We start from the raw sequence: 27,601 nt of genomic DNA, 5'->3' as shown, positions 1-27,601 counted from the left end.
GGTCGAGCAGTTTTGCGCGTGGTCGACGCGGTGCCAGATTGGCCCAATGTTGGCTCATAATTGGTTGTCGAATACGGAGGGTAGGTCGACAAAATCATTGCAAAATGGCACGACATCGGTACCGTTGTCGACACCATTTGTTGGGACCAATCCGGCACAACAATGTAGACTGGGTACCCACCCTCCGTATTCGACAACCAATTATGAGCCAACATTGGGCCAATCTGGCACCGCGTCGACCACGCGCAAAACTGCTCGACCCTTATTATGGCTCTGTTTCTTTTCAAGGAAATGATAATAAAAAGTAATGAAAGAAATACCGTTGATAAAAAATATGTATTTTATTTCTAGAATTTACACTTGAATACAATTGCAATTTTAAATACAATCATCAATTTATCGATTGTTTCCTAAGTTCTATAATGTACATCTAAATACATATTCATGTTAAAAATATGTGTACTATATAATAATATTAATGTGAATATTTAATTTCTTTCTGTACATTTCTAATCTATTACATTATATCATCGTTCAGTACAAAAGTTTTCGGTGATTTCTTTATATAGGATATATTATGTTTTCTTGTATATTCATTTGCCTGCAGAGAATTTTTTATATGCTAAAAATTATAATTTTTTTAATTAATTATATTTTTGAAATCCAAAAACCTTACAAATAAATCTATCGTTTTAATTAAATATAAAGGATAAAGGTATAATGTAATGTTTTACGATGTAATTCTATATATTAATATTATTTTTTTTTCTTTTAAACAAGAAATTTTCAGTAATTTCCGTATATTGATTTCATATATATATACATCCATACCTTCGGTAATATTAATTTTTTTAATTTTGTATAACAAATTAGTTATAGTTTTGGAAATCGAAAAAAAACAACAAATTAATTCATCTAATTTAATTTATCAACCAAAAATACAAATTCTACTATTTCATTTATCGTATTGCGGATAAATTATTCTATGAATAAAACAAACCAATGAATTAAAATAAATGTGAACAATTGATGTGATAATCAGTTAATATAATTATTTTTGCACGACTTATTAGACTCAGTTCAGAGTGACCGTAGATTGCCGTTGGCGGGTTCATATATTGTAGCTGATTTTTATTTTTGTAATGGTTAAAATGGTTTTAAATAAATAGAATTGTTCGATAAGCATCACTACGAGATTTGGAGGTGTTTTGTTAATAGAAATCGATTCCTAATGCGATTACTAATGTGGTAGCACAGAAAGATGCACTTTTTACTTGGCAATTTTATAGTTTGGAATCGATAGGTATCATTAAGCGAAAATTATAACTTCCCTTTCTAATTATCACTCTAATGGAAGGGTACTATCGGATATGTCCGAAGCCAGTAAGCAAAATAGATGTGTCGTAATCCGATTTTTCCAAACATTCGCTTCCAATGGATATTGTCATTGCCAACGAGGGCAAAACAGTCCTGATTAATCAGCCAGCTTCTTAGGTGAAAATCGTTCCGTAGCCTTTTTTTGTCCTTTTCTACCAGAAGGGGACCAAGTGCAGCTGTTTGTAATCTGATAGTAGACTAGTAGACTATGTTTAGTAAATCTGTTGAGGAATTATGAAATAATCATAATGAGTTTATGATGCAGTTTCAAATCGAAACAAGGATAAACAGTTCTACAGTTGTTTTTGTTTTTTTTTTTCTGAAATTTGCTCATTCTTAATATTATATTGTTATTCTATATACAGTAGAACCTCGATTATCCGTGGAATAGTCTGGCTAGCTCACCACGAATAACGCAATAACGAACTAAACATGAGTTCCAAACACGAAAAAAAAGATATTTCAGCATGAAAAATATGTTTTATCAATTATTAAACTATCCATCTAGAAGGTTCTGTACACCATTATCCAGATAATGTGAAAGCCATGATCAAAACAAAAGTGCATTATCCTATCACTACTGACAAATTCCTGAAAGGCCTATGAATTTACTATGAAACTCGCTGTCGCGTATAATCCGCACCTCGGATCATTCGCTCGCGGATAATCGGGCTTCCACTGTATATGTACACATTTTATTTATTGTTTTTGTATCTATTAAATTTAATTTAAATTTATCTTGAATAAATTATATTTTGGAATACGTAAAACAGATAATAAATTATTGTATTTTAAATTTAATAACTAAATTTTTTTTATTTTTCATATTGTGGATAATTCATTTTCACCTGTATTTACTATGATGCCTGCTGTCGGTGGAGCGGTGGAAGGCAATGCGAGATTAACCTGAAAATGAATAAAATAATTAGTACGCAAGTACATCACACGTTAAAGATAATAGGAACGATAACAAAAACGATTCCTTGGTCTACATAAAACCAGAAACAAGGAACCGTTTTTACCTTTAGATCGATTCCCTTCATAGCAAAAAACGTTCAAATTATACGAAAAAATAAATCATAGCACTCACCTGTATTTACTACTGTCGGTGGAGCGGTGGAAGGCAATGTGAAATAATCCTGAAATGAAAAAAATAAATAGTATACATGTATATAAAATATAGCCTATAGAAACGATACTATTTTTATTATATTACCGGAATAAATATTCGTTATCAGATAACAAATATTTATTCCGGTCACATCCCTGGATACGGGAAAATTATCCGATACAATTATTTTAATAGTGCCGACCTTTACTTATAGAACAATTAAATAAACTTACTCACCTGTACTATCTGTCTACTCTGCAGTTCGGGAGTTCGATCAAGCCAATCTGAAACGAATTAAATTATGTTTAAACTGAAAATAAAAGCAATTTTTAATACTTACAAAAATCGTTCCTCTTTCCTAAAACTGTTGTGTTGTGTTTTGACAGTTCAATGAGGAGAAAATATGCTGCTTGATGGCGATTCGCTCAATTCGTGTAGTTTTATTGTGATTATAGCAGAAGCATAAAGCAGTACTGCCTGCGGGTGGCAAGGCGGGGTAAAATTCCGGCACTTTTGTAGCACTTTTCGTCACTCGACCGACACCGTGCTTATAACCGCTCGAATAGATTTTAAACTGGGTATACGCTAGCGACAGCTTACTTGCTATGCAAGGGTGAAGTTTACTTTGCAAATTTTCTCTTCCCGCTATCCCCGTTCGTTGTTTCTGTTCTAGCGGCTGCATAAGATACCCGTTATTGACAGCTCTGTTCGGGAAAGTACACAAATTGACAGAACAAATGTATGGAAAAAAGGGAATGCTTCAAATTTTCATCAATTTAAACCATATACAGACTATGGGATTGTAATGTATAGCATATCAAACAAAAAAAATCTTAGAAAATTTCCAATTTGATTGGTATGCAAATCGTTTAAATCCGTTCGTAAAAAAATATGTATATCGCTTCCACGTTTGCATGTATGGGCTGGCAGGCGCATCATATACATGCAATTTATATTAATTATATTTGAATGTTTGTGAATATAATCCTCAAAATAAAATCATTACACTAAACCTTCGTTTCAAACAACTTATACAGTAACCAAATCACGCAATAAACATAAAGAATTGCTGGGAATCTCTTATCAATAGTTGTTCAAATTCAAAAAGGTGCTTAACTCCAGTTTTGTTGACATCTTTTATGCATTCAATTAAATCGTACGATAAATCATATATAAACATAAACATTCCCACCTTTCATCCTTCATTAAAGACCTCGTAGTAGAAATCTGTCAGTATACATACACTCTCCAACGAAACATAGTGGAAAAAAATATATTCGTCGATGTAAACAAGCGGTGAAAAAGGAGACACTTTTCGACGAGTGATTTGTATGAAGTTCCACTGCCGTGCTGATAGGTATTATGCTAACGAGATTGGGACCCAGACTACCCAGCAAACATTAAATCGTATAATTTTGTACGTGCCAAGTCTTACAAGAAATCCGAATAAATCATAATCGCATATAATATCAATCAAAGTATGTATCGTGTATATTTGAAATCGTATAAAATGTAAAAACTCGATTTTATATACCATTATCAAATTAAGTCGCAATTCGGCATAAAAACATCAATTTTATGATGTACATTGTCGTAAAATATATTTAATCCGCATCATATGCGTATATTATGCTGATGCAGTTTGCGTGTCTTATAAGCGTATAATTTAAATCGATTCAGTACTGTAGTAAATCGTGTTGCATGCTGAAGAAAATCATGAAACAGTAAATCATATTAGATCCTAATAATGAACATATTACATCATATTGAAATGTCAATGAAATGCTGATGCACTCGAAAGTTTTAACTGCTGTTGAATTAAATTTCAGATAGCCGCGCGAGATAGCTGGTGGATGATAATCCAGATGACCGGAGTTCGAACCCACATCGCAGCAGTTTTCACCAAACATCAATCTGTGCCATTTTAAACATTCATATTCCACTCCCAACATAAGTCAATCAAACAATTATTATTTCTACGAACATAAATACTCATATGTAAAAATAGCGGTTCGTGAGGTTATAATAAACATTTCACGAAAATATTTTGCGCCATTTGTTTTTTTTCTATGTCTGTAATAAATCGTATATGAGTATGGCAAAAGTCGTATTTGGTGCTTTGACAATTCATGAATATATTCAACATAATCGCTATTATAGCTGGTCAAAGTTGCATATTCATCCAAAAAAATTCGGTAAGCATTTGCCATGTATGTATATGGCCTCTACTTTTGCATGCATATGCCAGTTAGGCGCATTATATGCCAACCAAATTTTAGGGCATATGATGTTATATATACGCTTGTTATGCGATTTAATGTTTGCTGGGTATGGTCCCTAATTGAAAGTCGTAACCAGACGTCGACACTATTCCTTTGTCATCGCGAATACACTTTGTCCAAAAAAAAACCTTTTGAAACGAAACCTAAACAATCAGTTGAAATGACAAAGTAAAAACTATGATCAAATTCGAACATGCGTTAAAATGAAATTAATAAAGTAAACTTTTATTCATACGGATTCAAGTAAATACTAGGAAAGTATACTTTACTTGGAAACGGGCAGAATAATTAAATACTTTTTTTTAATTCATACGACCTAATATCTTAAGCAACAAAAAAATACATACGCATATTTCATGTAACATGTAACAGTTGTTTCATTTTTGTTCATAGATTATTGTTGGTTTTTATGTATGTATGCTATATGTATTTTATTTATTTTTTGTTTATGTTATGTATGTATTTTTGATTTAAATGAAGTAAATTGAATTTTTGATTCGAATGAAATAAAAAGATTAAATGCATTTTGAATTATATACCATGTTACATATTTAATAAATTTGGAACCGATCTGATTGAATTTGTATGAATTTGTATTAGAATAGTTGATTCTTTATACGGCTTTTCGCTTTACGACCAAATTTCGTGGAACGAATCTAGGCCGTAAAGCGAGGTATGGGTGTAGTGTGCAAACCTAACATGGATTTTCGAAGATGCAAACGGTGGCTCAGAAAGAATAAAGCATTGTGCACAACAGGGTGTATTAGAAGACGGAACGAATCAACTTGGGGAACGTGACGTATTATATGATTTAAATTCGTTGAACTTGCATTTTTTGGGCGATTCAAAAATATGGATGATTTTTTATTAGAAATAAAAAGACAATAAATAAATAACTACAATAGAGAATTCATCATAACCCAAAAAGGAATATTGTGAATTCAACTTTTTGTTCTCTTTGAAAAGTACGATTTCCATTTACACAAAACAATTTTAGTATTTTACTTAAGAATCGATCACAGCGTTCAAGTTCAGTGTTTGCTCCCGCTCATCGTATATGCACTTCGCAAAATTAATCTGAAATCGTGCAAACGTGAGGATCAATAAATGTATAATTTGTTTTTTTCGGAAATAACTTACATGGTGGCATATTTTCTTAGCCGTCTCTTCATTCTGACAACGAACTCTCGGTCGCTTCACCATTTCGGGGGCACTTGGTGTGAGGGATTTGGAGGGTAGCGACAAACAAAACTCAATATACGTAGTTCTTTTGATCCTTGGATTTGGTTCCGACATGGTTGGGGGAGGATTAACGACCGGATGACACGAGATAATCTCGCTGAGCCGATAGTGGAACACTATCGTAGTGGTGTCGTCATCCTTCGAAAATCCCCAAACGTTTTCATCGGATATAAGTAGACGCATTTTGGAGTCCTTGGAATCCATCAGACAGGGTTCGTAGGCCATACAATGTTCCGAGAAGTTGCGTTTGTTGATCAGATACAAGTACTGCTGGCCCTTGCTCTGAAGACTCGAAAATGGAGGTAGGAGCCCTCCGGGGGCTCCTGTTACGACGCGTGGATGTCGTTTTCGTTCGGGTAAAATCCGACTGGAACTCTTACTTTGCTCTCTTACGGCGTTGGCCGTTTCTGAAGCCAGATCTAGCACCCCGATCACCGGCTTGGTCACAGTTCCAACAAGTCCTTTCCCAAGGCCGGTCAGAAATCCGGACAGCCCATCGTTGACTGTACCTTGATAGGTGTGTTTGACTACGCTGGTCATTCCTCCCAGCAAACCGAAAGTAAAACCCTTGAAACCAGCCACCAAGTGATCTCCAGTGGTGCTTCCGCTTCCTCCGGATACATCTAAAATTTTCTGTCTCGTTTCAACATGCTCCTCGTCGAAAACCACTTTTCCCAAGCCATCGGAAATGGTTTCGGTGAGCTTCGCTGTGGAATTGGATATTCCATGGGTGACATTTTTAACTAACGATGAAATTGAGCCCTCTAGCAGTAGCCCAGATACACCCTCGGTGAGGTCATTCGCAAAACCCAGGGGATTACCTAGGAAATCCACCGATCCCAGAATGGATGCCGCCTGCCATTTCAGCTCCTGCTTGTAGTGTGACTTGATCGCGTTCAGATAGGCGTCCATCGTTTCGAAGTGATATTTGTGGGTGAATTTTTCGAAATTAAGTATCGCATCCTCAAATTTGATGAACGTGAAGCCAAGATTCCGCTTTATTTCGGCAAATTCCGGCGTCAGCTTGGACGTGGTTATGAAGCTCAGCCTTATCTGGCTGGGAACTATTTGCAGATCGCCGAAATAGTATCGCTTCACGTTGGCGTCGAGCACTTTGTACACGATTTTCTGCGCTTCGTATTCCGATTCGTCCGGCAGTACGGTCACACTGGTGGTGGTTTTGGCTAGGCCAGCGAATTTGAATAATCGTAGGATCAGACGTTCCTCCAGGTAGACTGCTATGGGGCGAACGCTCACTATGAAATGTTCGAATATGATAGCGTTGGTGTTCGGGCTTGGGAGTAGCTTTGCGTTCAACTGCAGAGAGGAAAGACTTGCCTTTCGGGGGGAATCACTCAATGAAGGTGGATTGATCGTGTATAGAGTTATTGGGCAGGATGTTTCAAAAAGTTGATTATCTATTTGCATGTCTCCCACGCTGAAGTCTACCGAAACAACTGTTGGTGTTGATATGAGTTCCATATTGATGTCTTCCAGCGAGATATATGCAAGCTCTTCGCAGGGATGATTGGAGATTAGTGATAAACCAACACCCTTCCGCAGTTTGAGCACCACATAGTACTCGTTTTGTTCTTTGGCATTTTTAGTAAGCTCCTCGAATGATTTTCGACCGCTGTGATTGTTCATTATATGTGAGACATGCTTCCACGAAGGGTCCAAGGCGAGTGTACCGCCGGATAAATTTGCGATATCTTTGATTTGAATGCACTTGATGGGTCCATCCATGCGGAAGCCAACAGTCAGACATCCTGAGCCAGAGCGGAGCTTTTGTCGGCTCACGGCTTGATCGTATGGAACTCCGTACCGATTTAAAGCTTTCGTATCCGAGACGCACATTCCAAGGACAGCATCATTGCCTGCCCGCAGTCCAAAAATCCCATCTTTGGCCTGTACGCACATATTCGAGTGTTCGCACATCAAACGTCCCTCCTCGGTGAAACGCCAAGTTTGGGTAGATTTTCGTAGTTTATTCGCTGGTCTCACAACTAGTCCGATGAACTGCATTGGCTGCAGTGCTCGTTCCAAATCCAGCACGAACCTAGCTTGCTTTTTTCCCGGTTCACTAGGCGGAGATGACCCCTCGTGTTCCAGTTGCTTCTCGTTGTTCATCCTCCACAGTTGAGACCGGTCTCCTGCTTGCTTTCGTACCAGCATAACCCGACTGTCCACCACACCCAGAACCAACTGTTGTGACTTCACATCGAAGTCATTCAGAGGTCCAAACTCGAACGATGGCGTAACTTCGAACGTCTGACTAAATGCGATGTAGATGAAATTCTCGTACGTTAGGCGGAAGTTATCAAATCCATTGAGGGAACAATTTTCGTAGTCTCCGCCAGGGGCCTCGAACTGCAGGTATCTGCTCTCTAGCGGATCGTCCAGAACGTACGCAATTGAGCTACGAGGCCGCACAGTCGTTTTGAATTGATGCTTGATGGCCGCCTGGTGGAATTTGATGGGCACTTCCGAGAAGTTGTCAATTCGTACCGGTGGCGGTAGAGACTGAGGATCGCTGAATATCATGAAGTAGGTCGCACCTTGCATGAGAGTCTCCAGTCGCAGAAAATTCATAGCACCGTTCACGGTGCGTATGTTTATGTAAAGACTCTGGGTCTCGTAGATTGGTACACCCGCGGACCAAATACAATCCGGCACTTCCGGCAGACGAACACAAAGCTTTTGCTCTTTGTCCAACCGAGGCCAGTGGAACGCTATGTGGCAACCCGGGACAGCTTCAATGAAGGCCGATTTCGCAACGGGATCGTGCACAGTATCCGTGAAACATTTCTGTATAACCTGAAGCTTGTAGGAACTACGGTTGTACAACTGATACCGGGGGGAGAATGTAACCACTGACGTTTGATTGTAACGACCGCGTGCTCGACGAATGTCGATACCGATTACAAAGGATTCGTTGCTTCCCACCAGCTGCCGATGTTTGGTTCCCTGCTCCAGCTTGAATGGTTGGCACCAGCTTAGAGCCTGTCCGAACCGCTTCCCAAGTCGCATCGTTACACTTCCGGAACTGGAGGGGTCCAAGAACGCGAACATAAAGGGGGAAATCATACGTGCTTCCTCGTTCTCTGAGAATTGACCAGCGCACTCGCAGTCTAAGTCATCCTGTCGAAACACCAGAGGAAGTCCTGTTCTGTTGACCAACCAAAACGGGACGCTGATTGAAATTTGGATGCCTCGCCCTTTCACGACTATTATGAATGCTTTGAGCTTTAACATTCGTATCTTGGTGTCGAACAGCTTAATGTCCATTTCAGTTGATCCGTAAAATCCTGCGGGGATAATTATTTGACCAGCTCCCGGATAACTGTCTAGCGTAATCGTCAGTGTCACTTGCTGCTCCATGTCCACTTCTGTGATTTTCGCTGCTTCCGACGACGCTATTCTACCTTGTGTACCGGATGATAGTTTGTACAACAAATCGCACGGTAGAAGATTGTGTATTCGCAGTGGGGGCAACAGAGTAATCAAATGGCCCGGTAAAAGTACAACATCTTTGCAGGGGAAACCCTCCTTTCGGATTGTAACCAACATTCTGTACGATTTCTCCCGGTTCCCTCGGCACGTTCTTAGCTCCTGATAAACTTCCCCATTCTCCATGGCGTCGTTCCACCGGACACCTTTATCGGTGAATTGCAGATTATTATGGTTTGATTTTTGTATGTTGAAATTTTGCAACAAAGTCCAGCCTTCGCTCGAATTGTTCAAATCCTCCGATCGAGGCTCTTTCGTGTGGATGTCCTCCAACAAAGACACGCTGGGAGCGAGTGGTCTAAAGTAGAGAATAGCATGAACATGGGTCAGTGGTATATTCAGCACCTCATTCGAGTGGAGTATTTGAGTTTTCGTATCTGGCCAGTTGCGAATATTCAGATGTCCGTACAGGTGTTCCATCTTCACCAGAACGGGATTATCCAGTTTATTGCTTAGCTTTAGCGCGGACCTCACAGTAATCAATTTCTGTGCGGAACCTTCCAGCGAAACAGCGAACACGATCCTTGCTTTGGGTGTTTGTGAGTAGTCATCAACCAGCTCAGCACGAGCGTGACGAAAATACGTTCCAACGCGATCCACCGAAATCGGTCCGACCTCTTGCCAACCCTCGACCCGAACTGCTATCTGGTGAAGGTTAAACTTGTGCGTATCTCTGTGACGTTGTTTACCTATAGACGCATACGAGAAGCACTTAACGCCTTCCGGATCAACCAGTGTCCATTGCATATTCGGATCGGACATTGTAACTGATCGCGAGACTTCTGTAGAGACAATGGTAGTGTACCAAAGTCTCACACCAGTGTCATTCTTTATCGCAAACGGGACAAACGGAGTTCTTCGGCGATAATTGGCGGGACTTTTGGAGAGTGAATTTGCATTTGAATTATAATAGTCCTGCGTCCAGTTGCTCTTCACAAGCTGGTACAAATCGATCAGTGTGCTCGTGATATTCAACCGTAGCGTGTCATTGCTCTCAATCTTCAAATTTAGTCTGTTTTGACTGCTAGCCGCTTGCCCTAAACTGTATCCCCATTGGGCCTCAACTTTCCAGGGTTCGATTAACGGTTCCCATCCGCTCAGCGCTCGATTATAGTAATCGCTGGCGAACACTCCAATCATTCGCCCCGTTTTGAACCCGGAGAAGCTCGTCGAGAGTGCTTCCACTGCAGCGTCAGTTTCCAGCTCAGTTATCTCCGCGGCCACTACAGAACACTGCCCAAACTCCTGTCTCAAATCTAGTTTGCTCAGAGAGAGCTCCAAAAATGGAACATCAGCATCACGACAATCATCGATTACACATATTGATATGTACGGAGCCTTCAGCTGTATGGCCTCGAGCTTCAAATTACTTTTCGCATTGCCAGAGTCCCGCTTTTGTGGCTCGGAATTCTGCGTCAACCACAGAGCAGCGTCGTCTATTTGGAAATTGCATTTCTTCAATGATTCCAAACAATCCGTTCTGTTGAATCCCAGGGAAACTAACTTCTCCACCGCTGTGTTCGCCTCTGTTTCTCCACCCAAACTTATCTGTTTACTACTGCGGGCATTTTTGGTTTGGCTCGGAAGAGACTCAAGCATCCGTTGGAACATTTTCACGTCATGATAGGATAGTCGTAAGCATAGATGTTTCTGTAGTTGAACATCCAGTACACCTCGTCTCAAATCCATATTGATCGTCACAGGATCGATTATCGATAGTGCTGTGTTATCCTCCGACCCTAAAATGCACGAAAATACCTCCAAATTGTTCAAATTTATAGACATCGTTTTGGCTATCTCATGGGGACGATATGATACAACGGTGGTACTCTACAAAAACAAAAACAAATTTCAAATCACAAAAAAATCATGTTTGACCTACGAAAATATACCTTCAGGATAACAGCGTTTGTGTCACTTTGGTTTGTCTTTTCCACCAGCACCAACTCTGAATCCGTTATATTAAGTTTCAATTCTATTTGGTTCTCTTCTGTCGGGGTGGGCGCACGATTGGTTGGCTCCGGGATTGGCAACCCACTACGGTTCCTCAAATCGAGCCCAATCAGCGGTTGATCCTCTTGTTCCAGTATGAAATCTTTGGCGCTCTCCAACCAATCCAAGATCGCCATCAGTCGCATATTGTTCAACAATATAGTAAACTTCGTCATATCCTTCCGGCGTCTACTGTGAATTTCAGCCTGCACTTGCCCAGCTGCAGGGTCACTAACGATAGGTTGCAGTATGTTCGGAAACACATTTTTTATTTCACTCTGTGAGCATGGTCGATCAAACCGCGTATCCTTGATGAGTATCTCCTGGGAAACCAGATCAATATCCTGTGCACCATCGCTTAGACAATCGACGAGCAGTTTCGATTTGATGAAATTTATGCACGCCAATGGGGATGATTTTTGTTCGCTATCTGATGATTCCAAACGGACCGATACATCGTGTAGTTCCAGCTGGATGGAGAGATTCTTCCAAACCTCCACGACGGGATCGGTATCTGTGTTCAAGCTCAGGTTACTCTCCGGAATGTACATTGGACGAAGATACAGTTCGTCCAAAGGTTCGCCCAAGTTGTACGAAAGAAAACCGCGTACCAATCGGTACTGTTGAAGATCCATCACCGCTTCCAGTTTTGTTAGCTTGCCGTGCACACTAATATCTGGAACTAAAATTACAACCAGAGATTTTGCATTAATTTATAAAAATGATAATAAGTCTGCAGTAAAGATAGATAACGTTTTCATTAAAAAAAATGCCGATTTTTCATGGGTTTACCTTCACATGCACTGACGAAACTATCCATGCAGCATTAATCATAGTAACCCATGGGTCAGCAAAAAAAATTGACAACTCTATCAGTCGAACTCTAATCGTGATGGCGAAAACAGTGAAGCTACTCCGTTCAGAAGTGTGCGTGTTCAAAGAACGGTACCCCGCCGCGTCGAAAACGGACATCGTGTGGCACTTTGCGGACGCCGGATACGCCCATTCCGGCATCTACAACATCTTGGCACTATTGGACAACAATCAGAGCATCGAAAGAAAGCCCGGTTCCGGGCGGCTGACGACCCTGAGCGACAAGAAGCTCCAAAGGATCCTAAAGAAGAAGATCGAGGGAAAAGTGACTACATCGCTGCGTGCGCTTGGTCGGCAGGTCGGTGCAACCGGCCAGTGAAAAAGTACTTGGAGAACATGGACATACATGTCAGGAAGCGGAAGTCCCGTCCACTGGTATCGGAGCTGCAGGTAATGGTACAGCGGCAGCGACTGAATAAGATAGTCAATTCGATTTTCCCGGCGAATCGCGACGTGGCGGTGGTGATGAACGACGAGACCTATTTCACCCTGGATGGCAACGACTGGCAGGGCACTCCGTATTTTACTTCCCCCAAGAAGGATGTGACCTCCGAAGTGAAGTTTATTTCACACACCAAGTTTCCCAAGAAGGTGCTGCTGTGGCTGACAGTCAGCGAGAAGGGGATGTCAAAGCCGCTTTTCTTTAGCTCCGGACTGCCGTGAACGGGGAAATTTACAGTACGAAGTACCTTTCGAAAGTTGCGTCGTTCATCAAGAAATACTAGGAGGATGAAGACGAGAGGAGGTGATGGGGATATCCGCAAAACCTTATTAGGTAAAATGTATGACCAGGAACCTGTTCGAAATTTATTTCCCCGTAAGCTTCGCCATCAATTCTCGGTACTCCATCAAAAGTCCTCTGTTTGGGACATAGGTTGAAATTTTCGACTAATCACAGGTTACCAGACAGGAAAGCAAGTTATCACGCTCGCTGCTTTCCAGTATAACTTGAGACAGCTCAACCCGTATTCGTAGAGTTCAGTGAATGAGATCATCTGCCTCCACTGAGTTATATTCAGCGGACTTAAAGCTACCTGAGGTGTTGGCAGTAACTAAAAAGTCATCTGACTTGATTTCTTTTTTTTTTGACGTTCTGTTTTCGCTCGCTCCTTCCGTTCTTCTGTTTGTTTTTATACCTTTTTACTCATTTGCATCTCAAAAATCGCTAGGGAAATAACGGTTCACTGTCAGGACCTAGCTGTAGCCCAGTAAAGAAAAAAAAATTCTGTGGAGGATGCCGTGAACCTAGCGACATAGTATCTTTGAAAGCCCGTCGATTATTCATCCCTCGGCACAGATACCTTGGAACTGGGGTTACCCACACGATTTTACAAAGCTCAGGCCTAAGTTTTCACTCGAAGCAAAACACAGATGGGTGAAAACTTTTGCAGCGCACTAATTCAACTAGTGTAGATAGCAAGATTGCAATTACTAATAAGCTGCTGTGATCGCCAACGATCCTCAACCAAGTGGAAATACCAGTCAAGAATCTTTCTGGGGGAATAACTGAATAACTCGGCAAAGTCAGAGGATCAACTCTGTTCTTGTCAAAATACAGCGGTTGTATAACCCAGGAAGGACTGACTGGAGATGCTCTCCTAAATCCGATCATGACGAGGTTCAAAGAACTCGATACCTTCGTGCAGGACAAGCCCGAAGTGCACAAGGAGATAAAGTCAAGAATATAGACTTTATAGCATATCGTCATAGGATGTGCTATAAAGGAACATGAGCGACGGGTAAAAGCCATCGAGAAAGCACTTGCCGAAGCGTTGCAGAGGGTTCAAGCTGGAGGTCTGGTGAGCGATATTCAACGAAACCGTTCGGGAACAAGGAAGAACGATTCGCCAGTAGAAGAAAAGCTGCTCGAAAAACGGAAGGACGACCACCGCGACAACGACAATCAAGACGATAGCGGAGACCTGAGAGACGGCGAACAAAGTACCGATGAAAATCCGGTGAAGAAAGGCATATCACGGGACACATATCGCACCGATTCGTCTTTCGACGGACGCAGCGAAGAGGTTCGGTACAACTGTACTGGTTTCCTGGCCATTGTGGTATAGAGGGAAAAGAACAAGCAGATGAACTCGCAAGACGCGGCTCAAGCTGGTTCAGAACCATTCTGCGGCATTCTGTGTTTGTGTGTTGAAGAGTGAGCTAAGAAATGAGAAGACCGAGAAGTCAAAAAAAATATCACGCCAAGTATTAAAATTACTCAACAATAGCTGAGTCTTAATAAGACTTCAGCACATTCGCTGGTCTTATAACATGACACTGTCCGAGTAAATGCCGTCTCAAAAACATAGGTTTAGTACAAGACGATATTGTATCGCTTTTGTAATTCCGAAGCGAAACCACGGAGTATTTGCAATTGCGGAACTCTAACAACACGCAGACTTCAACATCTTGATAGGGCTATTCTGGAGCCCAAGGAAGTTTGGTCTGTGCTGCCGATCAGGATTATAAATTCCATCAGACAGTTTATTACTTATTCGCACCTATCTCGCTATAGGATTCAATCTACTCCTTCAACAATAAGTAGTAAATAAGCTTGAAGCGTAGTAGAAAAAAATGGAGCATACCACAATAGTTAAAATAATGGACGCAGCGGTTCATGTGGGTGATAGGATTGGTGTTATGAAAACAGTACATAGATATTATAAAATTCATTCGATGTAGCAACAAATTAATAATAATTAATAACAAGCGCTTAATCTGTTCCAGAGCTTTGAATTATTTGTTGATATGCACTGAGAGATCGGAGCAATCTAAAACTCTCTGTTATAGTGAATATGAATTTGAGGGTGTACAATGCTGCTAAATAAAAACGGAGACGTTAATGAGATTGCGAATCGGGAGTGTCCACCGAACGCACTTTCCTCTCTTCTGTACTAGAGGCGAATGAACTGAAAAGTTTAAAGCCTCTTTAATCCAACATCATCATCATCTCTTCTGTATGACATACATTAGGTCAGCGTTGCCAATGTTCCAGTTTAAACTGGAACCCAGTTTTTTCAAATATCATCCAGTTTTATCCAGTTTTTTTATATGTGTGCTTCAGTTTTACCCATTTTATGTAAAATAAATTCAAAATCTATAAACAATATCCCTCACTCACCCTTCCTATCCCTGGCCCAATTCAATTTTTTTACATTAATCGTTCGTTCGATCCAATTTGCGTTTACCTTGGATTGATCTTTCTTTTATTTCACACTCAACTCTGTGTTATTTTATTCTTGCTTACACTTCCGAATTTCTAGGTCCTCCTAGTTGAGACTAATTGAACTACCGTTTCAACTAGCAATGTTCATAGTCTTACGTAAATAGGTTTATAGAGCCCGTGTGCTATGCTGGCTTTGAGTTTATATAATCATCAAATGTTATATGCCCTCCAAAACCTTTTTTACATTTCAGAAGACCTTAGTGTCAATGAGTTCAATTGGCTTTGATTGATATGAACATAAAACCCAAGTAATCTGGTCCCCGTTTATATCAATGGGATATTAGTTTTTAATGGTCTCTCAAAGGATTTTTAGTTTTTTTTTATTAATCCGTTTATTTTTACAGACTCAGTTACATAGTTTAAACCGTTTAAGCCACGCTCTTAACTACATTTTTACTAGAAAATATCAACATGTTTCCTTAATTCTATGGTTAATAAAATAGGAAACCGAATACACGCGGTCGACAAGGATTTTTAGTTCTAAATAGCATTAATATTACGCATGCTCTGAACTCTCCTATTTGAGGCATATTTCGAAAAAAAATGCAGGCTTTGCATAAAATACACAAACACTATAGTGTTTATTTAGCAAGTATGTATACTATGGATATTTTTCCAAAAGTATATTCTCGAGCAGTAGGAAATACTTAAGGATACCTCATTTTGATCTTGATACCCAAATTTAGTTTGGACAAGTCTGATATAAAAGTAAAATACTAAAGAATTATAACATAATTAGAGAGAATAGCTTTTCAATACCAATATTTTATAATTTCAATATCACAGTAACACTTGAGCAGTGTTGCTTTGATATTAAATGTGCTCTTTTTAGTATTGAAATAATATTATGGGACCCGATGAAAAAATATCCCAGAATTTTGATACATAGAATACTGCATAAATTAGTGCACGGAGACGTCTGTTTGGCAGTTTTGCGTGTTTTTTTTTGAGTTCCCTTTCGTTGCAATTTTTAATGTCCGTATTAAAATGTTAACAAATGGGATATAAACCACGCAAGAAAGTCGAACCGAAGATTGATTTTTCTTATCCTACGTTCTTCGTGAGTGAGAAAAAGATAGCAACGAATATGGTCAAACAGAACACTACAGAAATCAAAATTCGCGTTAGTAGAAAAAGAACAGGATTGGAGTTAAATTTCGTGTCACTATGCACCTGAATTAATCTGGACATGACATGTCATGAAGGACATGATGGACATGAAGCAAAAAATACGAGATTTTTGAAGTTTTACCCAAATGAAACCGTATTTTCTAAAAAGAAAGATCCTCAAATATTGTTTTACAGTAATGTTCGAGTAGTGGAAAACATCATTTTTATCTCCTCGACTTATATGATTAATAAATTGTTTATTTCGTCATTTTATGAACTGCATATGAATACGACACGAAGCTTCAAAGGAGATTTTATTTCTCAATCATTGGAATGGGTAAAAAAACATTTTAAAGCAATCTTTTTAAAATAAAACGGTTTTAAAGGATTCACTTTTCTTCCAGTTTTTTAAAGAGCGATATTCCAGTTTTTTGATAATTATTATTGGCAACCCTGCATGAGGTACAGCGAAAAAATCGAGAGGTACACGAAGACTTGACAATCTCTCGAGAATGAGTTGTGAAGTGAATTTGTCAGTATCTGGATTATTATTGTGGTGAGCGGTTGATTTAAACGGCGTGGAGTGGTTACGACAGTTCACACCCTACAAGGGGAAAAAAGTATAAACGTCTGCTGGGTTGTAGATCGCTTCAGAATCATTCCTTCTTTCTTCTAGACACTTGAGAGATGATTCAGATGTTTGAACTTCGGTCACCTGCTGAAGCTTGGGGCCAGATAGATACAAACTGCAATTATGTGACGGATATAACAGGAATGGTAGCCATTCAGGTCATGGGTCATAATCCCATTCAAGAGACAGACTGAAGATTGTACGAGGCTTTTGTTCTTACAAAGATCAATGTAATTATCATATGCAGTTGCTACGCACCTTCCAGATGGTCAATGGACCAGTTTCACTACATACTGAATGTGAGGCGAGGAACTCGCCGAACGAAGACCAGTTGTTATAGGAGGCGATATCAATGCTTGGGCAGTAGAATGGAGAAACAGATGTACCAACGTGAGAGGAACTAGAAACTCTGACCAAGTTGGATGTGGCGCTGTGCAACGAGGGCACCACTAGTGCCGAGATGGTCATGGCAAGATATGAATGAAAGAACAGGTTATGTCCGCGCATGTGGGAGATGAATACCTTAGACAAGGCCTTTTCATCCAAGCACTAGGCGTGGACAGCGACGCTTAAATATAAACACAGATGAATTGATGGAAACGCTAGTAAAAGCCTGTGATGGAACGATGCCAAGAAAAAGGGAGTAAATGGACACACAAGATCATACCGACACTATCGGGTTGAAAAAATAGAAAGCATGAAGAGCCTGTGGATCACTGCAAGGGTCATGCTACATTGGATGTGACGAATTGCGCGTCAAGTTGAAGGGCAATTCGAAATCTGTTCACGTTTCGGCGGCAAACGGATATTCGTGTGATGGATGTTAGCGGTGTGTTGAACAACAAAACGTACACATAGAGTAGAGAAAAAAAAAGAGTATCAACAATGCTAATCAGAATTGAAGATTGATGAACGCTGAAGGGTACGCAGGAATAGAGGAGTAGTGGATGATGAGTTCCATGCGAAGTTTTTTCAATGGCTGCCCGACCAGGGCGAGGTCAATCTTTGGCATTAAAATTCAGAATGTAATTAAATGAATTATCCCCGCGTTCACTAACAGCATTTTTAATTATTATTCTTTTGCAAATTTTTACTGCGTATTTTGGGTAGTAAGAAAGTTATCTGATCCTTTGTATTTCTTCATAAATTTTACCCAGTTAATAGATAGAATAGATTTTTTGATACGATTGGTAAATACTCCGCCACACGCGCTAGAGAGACACAAATAGCTGTGTGTGGTCTTCTTCTCTCCTTTGTGGGCGTGTTTGGTTATGGTGAAGATCGAGGAACAGAGTTTTCTCCGAGAGCGGATGCTTGGACAGCCAAATGTGCCAAACAAGTGAAGAATAAATCAATCGATTTGGTGAACGTGGAGTATCAACCCAACTGTAATCTGCAGACAATGGAAGAGGAGATTGCAGCTCGGAAGCGGAGGCAGTGCATGGTGCCTCCATCAACTCAAGCAGCTACACGTAGTTAAAGTCTCATCAAATGTGGCTAACGTGCGATTAACTCTCTTCAGCAACAGAAGTCACCCGAGACAGGCTCTGGAAAATTACTGTTTTAAGAACTGATTGCAGTTTTTGAGCGGATAGGATTTTTAAACACACCAACAACACACGAACGCCAAGTCTGCAAGTACCGACCATTGACCGTAAAATTCATGGATTTTTGGAGCTTGTGAAAGGCTCCAAGAATTGTTCCAGTCGATTTATGTGGAATTTTTCCGAAGATACTACTAGAAGCGCCAAAGGTGCAAGGCGCGACTGTGCAACTTTTCGATAATTTCTTGGTCAGTGGCTTCTGATAGTTAATAATTTCTGGTTAGATGGCACCCACGTTAAGAAGAGCTAAATAACGAGAAACGCTTGCATCGCTGTGTTAAATAATGGAACAAAACTTACCAAAGTGACTATTCCATGAGTCCATATTCCGCTCCACTTGTAGCTCGAGATGGCAGCTTTCTTTGAGTAAACTAGGGCCCTGCTTAACTAACCAATAGTTTTTCATGTCCACTGCAACTCCATCGAATGGTTGTTCAGCATTTGTTCGTCCATCCGGTTTCACCATTCGATTGGCAGCAAAAATGTCAGTATGAAACAAACTGATATGCATAACGTCCAGTACTTCCTCCATTGTCGCATTACTAGAAACGCTGATGACCCCTCGATCGTTACTCATCCGAAATTCATTCTTCAGCGTAAACTCGCCCAGATCCGCCACGATAACTTTCTCGCTATTGAATGCCATCGGGAAGATCAGGATCGGTGCACCGGCGTTGATTTCCATGCCTAACTGGGTTGGTCTCTGGCTAAGATTGGTCCTCGAGTCTGTTGGTTTTATTTTGCGTAGAACAGGCTAAGGAATGTTAACATTGATCAGTGCATTTAACAATATGATATTTGATTATTTTGGGACATACCGTTTGTAGCTGAGAAAACTCTTTGAAGAACAGTTGTATTTCCGATATAAAACGCTTGGTGTGCACGAACCGGACCGATGACATCTCGATTTTCAGTAACGCATCTTTCTGCAAATCACGCCGAATCGATTTCGCTTCGTGTCGTGTGTAATTGAATTTCAAAGCTTCATTGCCTGTTGTCATAAACTTTTCGCGATATATGAAGCCAAAGGGTGTAAGATCACTGAGAGTGATAGATCCCAGTCGACCATCTACTTGCTTGGCTTGATTGATGTTAGATACAGTGAGTTGTGCGTTGGATACGTTTGCTTTGGCTATTTCATAGTTCGGTTTTGCCAGCACTAGCGACAACGATCTTACGGAAATGTCTAACTTGGAATGACCCACGGGTAGAGTTTTTTCCCGACGAATTTGTTCGAACGAAGATTTTGGCTGGCTGCTCGGAGCCTCATCATCGTTTAGTAATCCAAAAAAATTGAGCAGCACGAACCAGCTTTCTACCGACACTATCAGATCAAGGCTATTGAAATCGATGGAGCTCCTTTGTTGGATCGAGTTGAATTCCGTGGCAAACATTGGACAAGCTGGGTCAACCATAACCGAGGTGTAGATCACTAGATTTGTTTCGTCGGCTCCGATACCAATTTGCTGCTGCTGTTGCCGTTGTACCGAGGGCGATGGTGGAGGGGTGTCCGGACAGAGTGATCTGTTCGCTGTCAGAAAGTAGAAACCTGCCTTATCTTCCAAATTATTTGGAAGTGAATTAGGCAATTCGCCTGTATTGGCCAGTAAGCCTACGATGTTGGGACATGAATGTGACGCAAAGGAGGATGTCGGACGAGCAATTTGATCGTTCTGAGAGGACGACACCACCATGAAGCGATTTTTTGCGGTGTCTGGTTGTTGAAGATCTTCCATCATAAGCGAACGCAGTGAGATCTTCACATTCGTTTCATAGCTGTTGCGCTTCTGGAAGTCGACGAAGAAATCTCTGAATGAGATCCGAATTTGCGACTCATTCTTATTGTCATTTAATTCTATGATGAATGTCGGCAGTTCAAAATTTATTTTTAAATTTAACGATGATTGACGTTCCTCGATGCTGCTTTGGTATATGAGACCACGGCGTACTTTATCCCCAATCGGATATGCTGAGAATGTGGATTCTTCCATAACATCCACCTGTTTGTCTGGAGCGGAAGTTTCCGTTGGAGGTCTCGTCAAATCCTTGGGAACTTTAAACATATTATCTATTGTTTCCAAAAGTTGCTCATACTGTTGACGTTTTAAGGAGAGCCTCAACGGTTTCACAACACAACCGGATATTTTAAAACCATCACAATCGATCTCGCTGTTGTCTCTCGATATTTCCAAGGAAAAAACTGTATCATGTATTATGGGGAAGGCATTTTCCTCACAAGAGTAGAACTCTTCAGCTCGAGGAAGTGCTGAAATTCGAAAACCCTTACGGTTGGTAGTATCCAACGAAAACAGGTTTATGTTTTTTATGTCAATTTTATAAACATCGAAATTCTGCACTGTACTTTCGATGAACTCCATGGAGTCATCTTTAGCAAAGCGTATTCTACTGCAATCGGGTTCATCTTCAAATGGCTCGAAGATTCCATCCAAGTCACTCAAATTGTACAGAGCGTCATTACTGTCATCCTCTTTGACAATGGTGGTTATCAAATTAACCTGACTGGTACTTGTTGGAGTATCCTGCGCTTCCAGTGTGTTACTAACAGTTATTTTCCCTAAATGTGCCACCAATACTTGTGGACTGCTTCCAGACCGGGGTAATATTAGCACGGGAGTTTCCAGTGTAATATCAATTTTCAATGTGTATTCTGAATGCAGGAATACATCCTGGGGCTTCGACAAAGAAGCCGTTCTGCTTTTCCTTGTTTTTCGCGGTGAATTGTACATGCTCTCTGGTCTGCTGTTTGATAATTCGTTTCTAGACTGCACCAAACCAAGTGCCATATCTGTTGCTTTATCTCTTATAGAACGAACCAAATTTTTCAGATAATGTTTGAACTCTGAGGCGCACCAACTCAGTTCCTGCATAAATCTAGCACAATGAATGAACCACACCGAAGCCATCTTAATGCGCACATCTATAACAGCGTTTATGTCTTTGGAAACACAGAAAGAGAGAGCCTGTCGCTCTTCGTGCAGTTCGTCAAAACTTTCTTTACGTTGAATTCCGTACACCTCTTGGGTTAGTGAAGTCATCAGATCTGGACCCTGCTGAATATTGGGCGGATCGGTGAGGGGATCTTTACCCACCGAGAGTATTCGTTGATGATTAATGCCCTCTGGAGTGAGGTCCAGTACCTGCAGGCCACCAAGAGAACCCTCCACTGTGACGTGGGTCCCGAGCGATGCATGAATCCTAGCTTCGGACATTGTGAATGTGCCTACCTTCCGGCCCACTATGTAGCTATCGCGCATCAGTGCCCGCAGGATTAACACATTCAAGCGATGGAAATCGAACGTGATCTCGGTCCGTACTGCAACGGGTGTTCCTGACGCTTCAGGTTCCGGTGAATTTATAGGTTCACAGTCATGCTCTCTGACAGTTTCGTTATGTTCGGGTGGTTTCGGTGGTGTTTTTGGTATTGCACATTTCACAAATCCTAACAGCTCTGCGATTGTTTCCTGGTTAGCTGGAAATATATGTATTTACGAATTAAATCTGAGAATTTGCTCATCTGGATGACCTGCTATTGAAAAGTCTTAACCCTAATTAACCTCGAAAATTCACTAGAAGTCAGCGAGATAACGTATGCATTGAAATAGTGGACTAATTTCGAATGGCGATGAACAAAATTTGTTGGGTTTTTTATACCGTGGGAATGAATAATCGAAACAGGTTGAACTTAACAGGAAAGATCGAATTTATCCTGCGAGTAGAGAAAGAAAAAAAAAACGTCTGAGTCGCTATGTTTATCAAATGTTCGAATTAGCTGTAGTAATGTTAGTGACCTCTCACTTGCTCTGAGGGGTGCAGCAATAGTTGCTTATCTCAATACTCGATTAGCTGCTGCTTTATCCGAGTTCCATCATAAACGAGAGTTTACCCCCCTAATTGGTCCAAGCGGTTTAAAGCTTGAGTCGTTTATTATTTGTACGAAACAAATGGTCCTGTTCGGAACCATGGAGCCTTATACTTCAAACCCAAGGAGAAATCGACAAATACCTGCAAGTCTTACGTCAACCTGGCGGTTATATCGTAGGTTATACATACCACCCATTTTTGTGATTTTTGTTTATCTCTGTTGCGTACCGGGTCACCTTTCCACTCTTTTTTAAATTCTGTTTGACAATTGCACAATACAGGACAGGCTCGATTATATACAGACCCCCATTTCTTTTCACTGTATATAATCGAATCAAAAAAATTTTTTTTTCTTAATTGTGTTATGTAGCAGAAGAATTTAATTTTTGATTCATCCTCTTAAAGTCAGAAAAAGCTTTCTCATATATAAAAAATAAAAATATCCGGACTCTTTCAGGAGGGGATAGAAAATAATGTTTGAATTTCAACAATGACAGAGTTGTTGAACTCCTTTTTTACTTCGGGCTCTGTTTTCCCTAAACTGGCTCTATTTAAAAAAAAGTACGCTACGTAGGACAATTCTGTTACTTACATTAGAAAGACGCAAGAATTTAAAACAGAATATAGTTGTGAAACATCTAAATTTGTGTATTTAAGTAACATTTTGGAAGAAAAACTCAAAAGTTAGTGGTTATCAAAATGTTATTATTACTTTTATCCCAAAAATGCATAATAAACTTGGTTGTTTTTCTATCAATCAATTGAAGCTCTCTATCCATTCTACAATTTGTTCTTGGACACCCAGCTTTTATCTTCATTAATTTCATTCTGAACAAGTTCTGAACAAGCAATGGTGAGCCTACAAATCTACAAAAATCGCAATTCTTACTCCTCTGTACTTATAATAGCCAAGTAACATTCAAATATTATATTTTTTATTGAAATAAGCCATGTTTGATATACAAAAAAACACATTTTTTTCAAACTGTATATAATCGAGTCCGACCTGTACTCCTCAATTGGACAGAACTGAGTGCAGTCGGGTGGATTGATGTCGTTTCGAAGAAATCCACCTCGTTGTTTCGACACCAAAGTAGTGCTTCTCTGCTGTAGCTGTCCAAAACAGGCCAAAACTTTACAGGTCTACTGTGAGCTTCAATGTACGGAAGAATACGTTATTTCAGACACTCCTGCTTATACATTGTGTGTTACCAAAACTTGGAGTTTTTGTCCGCAGCTGCAAATACCTTGTCAGATCATAAGCACTCTTGCGAATTTATCGGCAAAAATGAATTTGAACTAATTGAACCTCAGAACCTAAATGTTCAACGTAGTCAGATTCAGGAAACGGGTACAAAATATTACAATCATCCAGAGCTACGCTGCCGAACCGCAAGAGGAGAACTACTACAGCCAGCTAAATGTCGTCGTAGACAAGATTCCGAAGGGTGACATCAAGATCCTGATGCCGGTTTCTGTTGACCAGACAACTGGATGTCGAATGACGAGCAGAGGCAGATCCTGGCGACGGAGCCTCACAAATGAGATAAGAGGAGTCGACCCAAATTTGACCTGGGTACGAGTCAAGGCGAAAGCTGCAGATCACCCAGGATGGAAGCTTCTAACGATGGCACAATGCTTCCAGCGTGAAGCGTAGTAACAATAATTAAGTAAGACATTTCCCACCAAGACCAACCCCATTATCTCGCAGGAGGATCATCTGGACTACCAGGACTGGACGCTATCGCAAAAAATGCTTTTTTTGCCAGATACTTCTTCACCGTTTGGTCGGTCCAATGCGCGGAACGATGAGCTTCTTCTTCTGCTTCATTTTACGGTCGGGCAGTACAATCGGGCAATCGAAACCAAGCTTCTGTTCGACGCTATCGCCTTTGTACAGAAGAGAGAGGGTGTTGTTGCATGACTGTTTTCGCGATAGTAGCTATTATTCAACTTATAATGACGTCGAGGCATTTTTGTAGACGGCCTAATAAAATTATTTCCACTGAATTATCTTTTTTAGTTTTCTCTTCACCATCCGTGATTAGTACTTGTTTCAATGCACCTGTTATTACCTATACGTGCGAAAACGGGATTCTCATCACACTTACCGATGATATCCAGATTGTTGAATTGAATATTTGCTACTTGCAGATCTTCGCCCACTTTCTCGCCATTGACGAATATCATCTCCACCGTTATGAGCGCATCTATGTCCCCCAATTGAGCAGCATTCCAAGTGGAAGAAATCACTTCTAAATCAGTTTGGTTTCATGATAGTTTGTTGTTTGAAAACAATAACAAAGAAGGTAGAAACGAAAATAAAATGTTATACGGACGTATACCAACTTATTGTGCTGAAAATCTTGGCAAGGAACATACCTTTTTGGAGGTTACTCAAAGCTTTCGAAATGGTAAGAGGACTAGTGGGTCTCCGATTTTCCACATTCGGATCAGGTGAACCCGGTGAACACGGAGAGCACGGTTCACTCTGACGTAAACTTCCAGATAAACTATCCATACTACAAAGAAACATGGAAAATAATTAATTTTCTTTGCAAATTTTTTATTGAAATCCCAACTTACCCCACGTGTCGATGACTCGCAACTAACAGTTCAAAGTCAGGTCCAAAAGATTGGATGGCATCAGCCAGCAGTAATCCATGCACAGACAAAGTCAGCGTTACATCCTCCGGTCGCTTACTATAGCCAGCCTTAACCCCAGACACCTGTAATTCTGCTATGCTTCTCCCCCTGGATTGTACTTCCAACGAAAGTTGGTCAATGGAGAATTGGAACACGATTATGTTCGCTGACTCTTTCCTGTATACTGAATTAGTGTCAGTAATGCTTTCATCGTTCTGTAATGGTTCCTGACTGGTTGCATCAGCTTGCATTGATTGATCATTTTCTGGTGCATCAAACGATTTCGCCGGCGAACCCTTTTCCATAACGGTGTTTATTAGAGTGAAAAGCGTGGACAGTTTGTACTCATTGATGTGTGCATTCAATCTGGGCAACGTCCCGGAGAGTGTAAAGCTCGGATATTGCGGATCAATCGTATAAACGACCCTACGCTCCAATTGCAACGAAATACTGAAACGATCCAACACATGCAAAGTCGAAGTACCTTTGCTGCTCGCAAAATTCCAACGTTCCTTCCCCCGGCAAACCAATATCTGGAGATCGGTTAGAAGTATATTGTAGCGATCGTAGAGTTTCTGATAGAGCGCGTATTCGTCCAACGTATCTGTGTTCGTGGCATTCAGCTCGGGTAGCTCAGAAAAGGCCGACGCCAAGGTGGGCGATTGAGTAGTGCTAACTTCTGAACCGGGAGGAGTCGAACATGGCGTCATAAATGCATCGTCATCGTCGTTTTCGGTTACAACCTCGGGAGATATCTCGGGATTATTCGTTTTATTGTCAGAAGAACTCGCGCCGGGCGACCGATTTCCGTTGGTAAGTTGCATTCGACCGAAATCTACCACCACAATCGTACTGTTCTGTCGATCAGCAAAATTATCGACAAAGATTATCTGAGGAGCGGAAATGTCGAACTCCAATGTCCATGTTTTTCTTGTGTTCAAATGGCTCTCCAAAATATTGCGCCAATTTCGCATCAAGTCTCTTTTCGATTTCTTCATATCTTTCATCTTCTGTCGAGTGCTGTACTGCTGATGTGGTTTCGTTATGAATTCAATCAGCCACTTGACGGCATCTGGGTTGTACACTATATCGAGCGATTGTGACTTAACCATCAGTCGGTAATCCGTATCGAAGGAAAGAGGTTTTTTCTCGTATTGAACCTCGAATATTGGTTCCGATACGCTTTGTTGAAGCGACTGACTGCGTGCTCTACTAGACAAACCTTTGGTGCTGATTGTAAGCTCTTCCGCTGCTTGAGGTTTCACCAAGTCCGGAAATTGCGAATTTGGTGTGAGTCGATCTTTTATGCAAATGGTCCCCAATGATAAGCTTAGATAGTGTGATCCGCTACGTGGCCTTGTTTCCACATCCAACTTTAAATTTAGAAATTGAAACTGCAGCTTTGGGTTCATTTCAAGTGCACTACAGAAATCTATTGTCCCCCTCTTGAGTAGGAAGTTAAACTTGCCAAAAACTGCATCTCTTTTCAACAAAGAATTTGTGTCCACAGAATCCGCAAGGGCGTTAAGGATATCATCCTGGATGCTACTGTCAGGACTGAGATCTTGTTCCTGGTCACAGTTTTGTTCCGAAGAATTATCATTCTGTTCCAGGGTGGTCGTCGGTGGTTCTGTGCTGCTGGTGTTGTTGTTGTTATACCATCCCCACCATTGAGGGAAAAAATGAACCAGCATACTTTTCCCTTGATTCATCGGAGGCTTTGTGTCCAGAGAAGGCATCCGCATCATACACATATCCCGAAGCAGTTTCAACTCATCAAAGTCCCGTTCCCGCTCTATCCGATCTGTGAAATTCTTGTTCTCGCTCGAAAGCACTTCATTTGGATCAGCAATCACTCGACTGTATGTGTTAACGTATTGAATGTTTTCTTTGGCTTTTACAACTGGATCACACTGTGTCCGGCGTAACAATCCGTGACATCTAACCGCATATAGCCACCAAGCTTTTGGGTTCTCGTGGACGGTATAATCAGGCCGGTTCAATTTAAAGCGACGGTAGCGCTCAATATCGTCCAAACCACGAGCGCACTGCATCATTTGGTTGTATTGGATCTGAAAGATAGACAAGTTGATACATAATTGTACTGTTTGCGCT

At 40.7% G+C, this 27,601-nt stretch overlaps 1 protein-coding gene across 3 annotated transcripts in view; it reads right to left on the bottom strand.

The window, feature by feature from the left end:
* Window positions 1-5,663: 5,663 nt before the first annotated feature.
* Window positions 5,664-27,601, bottom strand: part of LOC129775365 (intermembrane lipid transfer protein Vps13D) — a 30,551-nt gene continuing 8,613 nt past the window's right edge. Inside the window, exons 3-10 of one of the 3 annotated variants that reach the window (XM_055780045.1) lie at window positions 25,427-27,558; window positions 25,223-25,362; window positions 24,952-25,092; window positions 19,777-22,448; window positions 19,259-19,712; window positions 11,415-12,196; window positions 5,911-11,352; window positions 5,664-5,847 (exon numbers count right to left, since the gene is read on the bottom strand). In XM_055780045.1, coding sequence (XP_055636020.1) covers window positions 5,776-5,847; window positions 5,911-11,352; window positions 11,415-12,196; window positions 19,259-19,712; window positions 19,777-22,448; window positions 24,952-25,092; window positions 25,223-25,362; window positions 25,427-27,558 — 11,835 coding nt within the window. In that variant the 3' untranslated portion in view covers window positions 5,664-5,775. Of the gene's footprint in view, window positions 5,848-5,910; window positions 11,353-11,414; window positions 12,197-19,258; window positions 19,713-19,776; window positions 22,449-24,951; window positions 25,096-25,222; window positions 25,363-25,426; window positions 27,559-27,601 lie in introns of all 3 variants that reach the window. The other 2 variants (XM_055780044.1, XM_055780046.1) reach the window with 2 other exon arrangements.

This window comes from Toxorhynchites rutilus, chromosome 3 (assembly GCF_029784135.1).
Source record: "Toxorhynchites rutilus septentrionalis strain SRP chromosome 3, ASM2978413v1, whole genome shotgun sequence".
Lineage (NCBI taxonomy): Eukaryota > Metazoa > Arthropoda > Insecta > Diptera > Culicidae > Toxorhynchites > Toxorhynchites rutilus.
This window is presented reverse-complemented; position numbering and strand designations above follow the sequence as displayed.